The sequence below is a fragment of the Odontomachus brunneus genome, unplaced genomic scaffold (genome assembly GCF_010583005.1).
Source record: "Odontomachus brunneus isolate Ranch 3 - 2012 unplaced genomic scaffold, Obru_v1 Obru_scaffold_022, whole genome shotgun sequence".
Lineage (NCBI taxonomy): Eukaryota > Metazoa > Arthropoda > Insecta > Hymenoptera > Formicidae > Odontomachus > Odontomachus brunneus.
The window spans coordinates 2,120,212-2,129,318 of record NW_022639472.1 but is presented as its reverse complement, the minus strand read 5'-3'; the positions used below and the strand labels follow the sequence as shown (position 1 = coordinate 2,129,318).

Genomic DNA, 9,107 nt, shown 5'->3' with positions numbered 1-9,107 from the left:
CTCTCTCTCTCTCTCTCTCTCTCTCTCTCTCTCTCTCTCTCTCTCTCTCTCTAAGCGCGATCATTAATCGACTCGGCCGACCCACTTCCCGCAATTGCCATTTGAAAGCTGCGATCCGCTACGACGAGCGTTTTGGATTTTAATCGGCGCGTTTGCGTCGAATCGCGTTTTTCAAGCGGGTTCATTAATCTCGGAAAAGTGGGATTTTTCACGCTGGCCGGGCTCGTTGCCTCGCGCGCCGAGTTATTCCACATTAAATTTCCGATGATCCGATTAAAAAATATGCTCTTCAAGCACACACCCGCACACAGGAGACGCTTAATTTATAGATGTTCTGCACATTTAATTGCGCGCGCGAGAGGCGTCGCCCGGCCCTACAGCAATATTTTATAAGGAACGCTTCACTCGCCGCCGGTTCATGCGCTAGTTTATCGCTCAAGTGTATATATTCTTCATAAATCCGCGCCGGATTCGTGCGCGGATTAGGGGAGACCTAGGAATAGATGCTCTATACTTTAGAATTTCAAAGTTGCAACTTCTCAGGCAGCTAATCGTTGTGACTGACTATATAAACATAGAGGCAACCTTATTCTATGTATTAATATCCGCCACGACCCTGTTAAATATATATTTTGGTCTATAATAACCAAAATTCGAATATGCAGTAACACAGTCACTTTGCGAGTTGCCTAGTAGCGCAGGATAAAAAAAGACCACGTATAAAATATATATCCTGATTAGTAATTCCAAAATCTCTATAACTCTCCTGCCAGCTTTTAATTATGGGCCAGCTCTACCTCGTCTATATGCTCTTTTTATCATTTTTATCATCTCTTTTAATCATTTTATGAAAGTAATAAATTGCATTTATTACCAGTAAAAAATACAAATGTATACAGTAAACAATATACACTTGCAAGACATTTTATTCTAACTAGTAACACATCGCTTGATCTTACTCAGTCATGCTGGACAGTATTAAAAATTTAAAGAAGTTCGAAAATTTACTTTGTCAGCTACCAAATAAATATCAAATAAATAATAAGTACTAAATCAATTTTTTTTATTTCTTAACTCTGTAATATTATTCTGATTTCAATGAAACTCAGGAAAAAGTATTTATGTTGTATATAAAAAGATATTTCGCGATTTTGCATCCATTATTTCTCTCAAGATAAAAAAAATACATAAGTAACATACCTCTGGGAGCATGTAGCCCCGATCTCTCTTATCTATTAAACTTCATCCGGCCGGATTACTCCTGATGTCGCGCGTTGTATTGCCGTTGCCCGATCGACGTTCGCTTTTACGACTGGTCTCTTGTCCAATTAAATTTTTATCGCCCGGAATGTGTTGCGATTGCGTTGGGTGTTGTCGTTGTTAATAATATTCGCGAGAGATGATAAAATGTCCAAACACGACCGTTGACATTTTAGGCCGCCACGTCTCGATGGGCCGAACGGACATAACGGTATCCTGCCGCCATGGATTCGAGAGGATCCCCGTTATCGCGAGTTGGACACTTGCAAGTGCAGATACAGCTTCAACTGTCCGTCACCCGGCTTGAAATTTGTACGTTTATGATCGAGCGCGCGCGAGGCGTGCCGAAACCATCGACAGCTTTAACGAATCCTCGTGATTTCAGGGCCGTTGCTCGAGGGACAAGAAGTACTGCTGCTTTAACAGTAGAAAATTCCCAGGACTGTTAGGAGGGCATCACTATCCATATTACCCCGTAACAGAAAATATTTCCTTATAATGATAGAAAGCTTTGCGCGGAGGTTTCATTAAAATTGATGTAAAAATGTCAAAGGCACGGAAAAATATAGAGACAGAAAAGAAGAGAACATTCTTTCAAATAGAATATTTTAAAATTCTTCAAAGAGAAATATTTTGAAAGAGAGAGAATAAAATTAGATATTCTGTTGCAATATATCAATATTTAATTAATGGTCTACTAATTGTCTTTACACCGAATCTATACAGGATATCTGACTCTATCATTTTGCAAACAACCATAATATTTCGATTTATTAATTTAAGAAGTCTGCAGAGTGTGACGGTACAAGTTCTGTTGCTACGAAATCACTTATGAGTGCAAATGTCACATCTATCGTGTCATAACCAGCGCATCAACTCACAAGTTGACATTGAAATAATAATAATAATGTGCAGCAAGGAACAAGTTATCGTGTTAATTGAAGCGACGTATAAAAAATAAAACGTGTTATACGCTATAATCGAAATTACCACAATAAACACTTACATAATAAAGTATTGATCGCTGATTGGTATATGCATGGAAGAGTACACGAAAAAATGTAGCCTTTACAGTCAATGAAATCATGTGTGTTACCAAGCAAGGCTCCATGCACGACTTCATAAATGTTAGCATATACAAAATCATTCACAAATCGAGCATCGTGTGACGAGCACTTAAATAATAACAATAAAACCTATGTGGTTATTTGCAAAATGATAGAGGAATTTTGTGTTCAATTTGGCCCAATTTACCTGCACACGAGCACTGTCGTGTCTTGTCTTAGACAGCTTATTAAACTTTTCTTTGAATTTCCGCTTTCGTGGATAAAATTGGTATCCCATATAGCACAAATATCCAAACTATATTCCAGAGACGTCACAGAGATATCACACATCTCTGGGATGTATTTTGGACATCTGTGTTGTATGGGATTTTTCGTTATTGTGTTTCTCGTATGTGCTTTCTACTAAGCAAACAATAATTCCCAGGGTGCGCCGCACAAGCACGGACCGACCGGTTTGGCGCCGAATTATTACGGCAATCGGGGACCGCACGGTAATCCATACGATGGACATCCGTCTTTCGGCGACTATTACTCAGGACCCTATGGCGGCGGTTATGGTCACCGTAATGAGTTCGAGTCGTCACGGCCATATGGCTACGATGCGGATCCTGACGATTATGAGATCTACGGGAGGTCGTTGGGCAAGAATCAAACGCAGGCGAGCGAAAAGCCGAGGACGAGCGAGGAGGACGAGAAGCAATGACTGTTTGAAACAGAATGAAAAGTCCCGTCTCGATCGAATCGTTTCTCGATCTTCCGCTCGAGCGATCGTTTCGGTCTCGGCGGAGATGCCAAAGATATGACAAGAGTATATATATATATATATATATATATATATATATATACACGTACAGGTGCGCATGTACGTTGAGCGATACACGATACACAATTAGATGAGACACGACCCGAACACGAACTGTAATCGCGTCAATAATTAATTCGTGCGGGGTAACACTCGTGCTTCGTCGTAAATGAGATTATTTATAAAAAAACGTGAATTTGTAAAATACGCGCATCGGGCTTTCTCGAGAAACAGATATGATCCTTCAACAGAGTCTCGCAAAAATAAATTGGCGGAAACAACGTTGGGACGTGTGCAGATGTGTAACACGTTTCTCTCAAGAATACTTCCCATTTGTCTATGGTTTCAATCGATTGCACTTTCTATATATTCACGCCGTTGCCGATTCATCGAACGCTCACAGGCTCTGAGATCATTTGTAGATGTAGAATAAAAAGAGTTGCTCTGGAACTTTTTTTACAGAGAAATTATAAGACATTTTTTAACTCTTTTCAGCTTGATATTTTTATTATAGTTTGAGAAAGTTATATGATTTTTTTATAATTAATGATTGTATATTAGTTGAATTACAGAGCACGACGCGACACGCTTGTGTCCTGCTAGCATGCATGATGCAGGTACTTGTAGTGATCCGAAACAAAAAAGCAAGAAAAACTCTTATTTTATATGAGTGTAGTTATCGTTTAAGCTACGATCATTGGACTAAATCAAAATATGACAAAATGTCGAGTTTGCAAAACATATTGTGATCCCGCAATTTGCTTTTCGAACTCGCCATGTTTTGTCAAATTTTTATGTAGTCCAATGATCCTGTCTAGTTCAAATAATAATAGCCATATTCATAAAAAATAAAAACCTTTCTGCTTTTTTGTTTCAGAAATAAAAATACCAATGTCTGGACATTAATAACACTGATACATAATTCTGGAACTTCTAATTATTTTAGTTTTTAAATACAAATATATATTCGATATAATATATACTTAATATGTGTACATATATTCTATATTGAAAGTTTAAATATTCGTAATTAAAAAAAAAGGCTCAAATAACACGAATGTCCAGAGTTAGGTACCAGTGTTATTATATATATACATATATATATATATAGTGTCCAAGTATTGGTACCTTTACTTTACAGGTGGCTACATGATACACATCAACAGGACACATGCGTGTTCCGCCATTACTCAACTAATATATGTGATCTTTAATTATGAAAAAAACTATATAATTTTCTTAAAACATGGTAAAAGTATTCTGAAAGGTATAATTTCTTTGTAAAAGAATTCCAAAGAAACTCCTTTAATTCATGCCTACAAACCGCCTGGAGACCTTAATTATCCCATTAAATAAATGTGAATTAAGTGAGAAACAAATAATTCTTTGCGAAGAAAACCGATTCTTCGCGTGGCATGCACCGTCTCATACTATAAATAAAATCTGTCACAAGTCTTCCCTTATTAGCATTTTCGTTCTCTACCTGTCACATTGACGATGCCTCCGGCATCGACTCACCGATCGTCGTGATGACGATGATAGAGTAGAACAAAGCACCGGCGAACGTCCACTGAATAGTATTCACCTCCTCGCTGCCGTCCCATCCCTCCTTCGTCATTTTCTTCAGGAGTTCCTCCTCGAACTTCTGCATTGCACATTATTCGCGAACAAATAGTGTGCTTTCAGATTAAATCATACTTAAAACGTGAAAGGGGCATTTTGAGTCATTCATTTAGCACACCATCACAAACGCATCACGTAAATTCAATCCGGAGGGGTTGTATTTTGCAGAGCAAAGGATCTATCTAAAAGACTCAAAGAAAGGGAGAGAGAAAGACAGAGCGACAGAGAAAGGGAGACTCGGAGAAAGGTGGAAATGAAAAGAAATCGTACCTTCAGCTGACTCAACGCCTGATCCGTCCAGTTTTCGCGAATCAACACGTCGAAATCCTTCGTGATTTCCCATAGTTTCTCCGAGACGTTACCTCGTATATCCTTGATGCTCAACTTCACCTGCGAAGAACGTAACGATGCACTTACTCGACGTCGCAACGCTCGACGCCAGTCAATAATTCATCGACACGAGCGCGGAATATTCGATGCGGGTGAAACTATTTGTCCATGCCCTTTTTGCTCTCGACGCCGAATTAATTTCTGTCCGGAGCAAATTCCGTGGTAGTTTGTGGAACCGCGAGTACAGATGGTATGCGTGTAGCGTACGAGAGTTATTAGTTTATCAGCCACGTGGCGGTAAATAACATACGGACAGATTGATTTATATTCTGTTCGGACACACGAAATGAGTTAAATGTACGCCCCAAAAAATATCATCTTGTTCTTAGCGCGATCCTCTTACATGTAGCCTCAAGAGGATTCTTCTGAAACCGAAAGGATAATACTCTAACACCTGAAAAAAGAACTCCAGCTGCAAAGTGCTGTTTCCTGTAATCCTATATTCTAAGCCAAATGTCCCATATTCAAACTCTCCTCGAAAGAGTCTCTCTCTTCTAATAAAGCGAACTACGAATATTAATCGAAAATTTACTAGATATAATATTGAAACGTTTTTTCTTCTGAATCAAGAAGAATATATTTACTTGAAGCAAAATATTCTTACTAGAAGAAATTTCTATGAAAAACAAGACCTGCGTTTCAAGTGAAAAACGAAGTTCCTCTAATTTTAAGAATATTGCGCTTAAAATATTTTCCTTTTGAGATCACATAAGGGAAATCGGGGCTAGATACCTTATATTTTAGAATTTCGAAGTTACACTTTTCAGGCAACTAATTTTTACGATTGAATGTATAAACATGATGAAGGCAACTTTCTTTTCTCATATTAATGCTCGTCATGACTCTGTTAACCGTATATTTTGTTTTGTAATAACCAAAATACGAACATGCAGCAACATAGCCATCTTGCCCTGGTACCGAGTTTAGTTGCCCAATAGCGCAGGATAAGAAAGCCACATATAAAATATGTATCCTAATTAGTAGTTCCAGAGTCTACACGAGAAGTCTCCACAGCTTTCCTGCTGGCCCTTAATTTAGCTCATCTGCCCGTATGATCGATTTCAATCATTTTATAATTGAAAATTGTATTTATTACCAAAAAACAATAAATTATATACTTGCAAGAAATTTCATTTTATCTAGTAATACGTCGCTTCATTTTATTTACGATGGAGAATATTAATAGAAAATTTCGAGAGGCTTAAAAATTCACTTTGCTACTACCAAATTAGTTTTTTCTATTTCTTAACTGTAATATTATCCCGATTTTAATGAAACATAGGGGAAAATATTTATATTCTAAAAGGATCATTTCGCGATTTTGTATCTATTATTCCTCTCAAGATAAATACTTAAAAAAAAGCACGTAAACAACATGCCTATGGAGCCATATAGCTCCGGGTTTTTATAGGGTCTCCCCTAAAGGATTTTGCCAAAGAGATAAGATTACATTTTTTATTTTTTTATAAATTAGTCAAAGACTAAGGGTAAATCGAGCCAGTCGCATTGGATCGTTTTACGATATTATTTTCAAAGTAAAAGGGATGACATAAGCTGAGTAGCACTACAATAAGTGCTACAACAGTTTGCTAACAATATTTCCACAAGTTTACATGGAAAGGTGAATCAATTAGTCCCCATTAAACCCGTGGGTTTGATTCGCTTTAGTCGTCTCGGCATCTCCTCCCTGTGAAGAAGTCGAGACGCCAGTCTATTCAGGTGGTTAGTAAGACGTTCCTTGTACATATTTTTTAATATGTAATCTTGTAAGATTATATATCTTTTTGAATATAAACATAAATTCACGATATACGTACGAATGTACGACTTGCTAAGTATTGCTGTGCTGTGCAAATCGCGAAATGCATTATTGCAATCTTTGTTCTTGAAAAAATAGTATAAAATGAAATTTAAACAGCTCGTTGTCGAGATGTCAGCCTTTAATGTTTATCGAGATAAAATCTCGAGGCAATTTAATAGCATTAAGAATAATTGAGTTAGAGGTGCGACGAAATCTCGCATCGTTCGTGATTTACCTGTTTCTCGTGCTTCGCCTCGAGTATTTCGAAGGCGTACGCGCCGATTACACAATAAGCAACCACCAAGGAGATCAGCGTCACGTGGGAGAATACGCATCTGCTGAATTTCCACAGTAGCCGGAGGAATCTGATGCATCTCGACGGTTTCTCCGCTTCCATCGGGTCGAACACCTCCGTACGCGTACGCGGCATTTTCTACTTTCCTCCTTCACAGATCGCGGCTGTCCTCTTATTACATTCCCTCATCTACATAGTGAGCGTGACACACCGCGTTTCAGCCTCGTCAATTTAGCTTCGATTGTTGATAATTGGATTCCCTACTCCGTAATTCCGTCTAATTAATTTGTTTTGACGTAGAATCGTTGAGCTCGATATTTTGATTGAAAATCTCTTTACGCGATAGACTTCGTGAAACGAAATTGCGGGGATTAATTGATTTATTTCGGGATTTGGGGAACGAAAGGATTTGTGGCTCCATGGAAATATGTGGACGTGAAAATCTATGAAATATGAAATTGATAAAAACCACTAAAAATATATGTATATACATATCCAAATAATTGTCTATACGACCGAGAGTGTTCCCAAAAACTGAGGATCTATAAAACGACAGTTTTTTCAAAACCACAAATGTATGGATTGGAATATTCGCAGGTAGAAATCGTATTGACTATCAACAGATCCAAATAAGTCAAATCTGCATTTACTTTATCAAAAGTAAAGAATCAACACGTAGCGAGTTATCGTCCATATTTGTGATTCTACAATAAATGAAAATTTGTTATCAAAGTAAAAACAAATTAAATAATTTTTGAACTATCGCTGAATTTTATCATGCAGGACGTCGTCATATCGATTAGCTATAACGTAAATTGAAAAAAGCTCTGCACGTGCCACGACTGTGTGATATCAGATTGTTATATTACAAACAATTAAATGAAAAATATATATACAGAGTGATTCAGGAATATTTGTATAAACTTCAGAGGTAAGTTCTCCATATAGTATTTCTCCTAAACAAGAAAAAAATGTCATATACACATATATCCGGAAATGCCTGTTTTATGAATTATAATCAGAAGATTACGTTCAATGTTGACAATAAGAGCAACCATGGTTTATGCATGATTGGGCTTCAGCACATTTTAGCCACATTGTTCGACACGTATTCATTGATATCTATCATGACTCGAAAATTTACTTTGCTATTACCAAATCAGTTTTTTTAATTTTTTTACTGTAATGTTATACCGATTTTAATGAAAAACTCAGGAAAAAATATTTATGTTCTAAATAAACCATTTTGCAATTTTGTACTCACTATTCTTCTCAAGATAAATACTAAAAAAAGCACATGTGCAATATAACACTGGGGCTGTATAGCCCGATTTCTCTTATATGACACATTTTTATTGTTAGGTACATAGAAGTCACACCCAAAGTTTGTACAAATATTTCTGAATCACTCTGTTTATATGTATTAATAATATATATATACAAAATATCATATATATTTCTTTCTTATTTAATTGTTTGTAATGCAACGTAATATGTACATATATATATATTTATTTGTTTATTTATTATTTTTATTTCATGCATTTTTGTAGTATTTTGCGTATCCTTAAAGATGAAACTTCGCGTTTATCGAATGCGTATAAAGGACACGCTATGTAAAGTCGCAAAGTCATCAACGAATGCAAAATATCAGAGTAACGTTACGATTACGACAATACCGAGTGCTCCCGCGTATTTCTAAATGAAACGATTTACAGATATCAATTGTGACAATATACGATTTCTCGTCGCCGCGTGACAGACTTGATGCTATCGCCAATCGAGCAGTCTGTTCTCGTATTCACTCGCCTCCGTTTTCGCGATCGTTTTCGATACGACTTAGTACGATACGTTTTTGCCGATGTTTAT

General features: G+C 37.0%; 2 protein-coding genes across 17 annotated transcripts in view; one reads left to right on the top strand and one right to left on the bottom strand.

The window, feature by feature from the left end:
- Positions 1 to 4,592, top strand: part of LOC116842201 (collagen alpha-2(IV) chain-like) — an 8,686-nt gene extending 4,094 nt beyond the window's left edge. The window contains exons 3-5 of the mRNA XM_032811052.1: positions 1,437 to 1,572; positions 1,646 to 1,735; positions 2,752 to 4,592. Coding sequence (XP_032666943.1) covers positions 1,437 to 1,572; positions 1,646 to 1,735; positions 2,752 to 3,030 — 505 coding nt within the window. The 3' untranslated portion in view covers positions 3,031 to 4,592. The remainder of the gene's footprint in view (positions 1 to 1,436; positions 1,573 to 1,645; positions 1,736 to 2,751) is intronic.
- Positions 1 to 9,107, bottom strand: part of LOC116842197 — a 36,706-nt gene that overhangs the window by 25,842 nt on the left and 1,757 nt on the right. For 6 of the 16 annotated variants that reach the window (XM_032811018.1, XM_032811020.1, XM_032811021.1 and 3 more), the window contains 3 exons: positions 7,179 to 7,515; positions 5,023 to 5,142; positions 4,648 to 4,774 (listed from right to left, as the gene is read on the bottom strand). In XM_032811018.1, the coding sequence (XP_032666909.1) occupies positions 4,648 to 4,774; positions 5,023 to 5,142; positions 7,179 to 7,373 (442 nt within the window). In that variant the 5' untranslated portion in view covers positions 7,374 to 7,515. Of the gene's footprint in view, positions 1 to 4,647; positions 4,775 to 5,022; positions 5,143 to 7,178; positions 7,781 to 9,107 lie in introns of those variants that run through there. The other 10 variants (XM_032811019.1, XM_032811031.1, XM_032811027.1 and 7 more) reach the window with 4 other exon arrangements.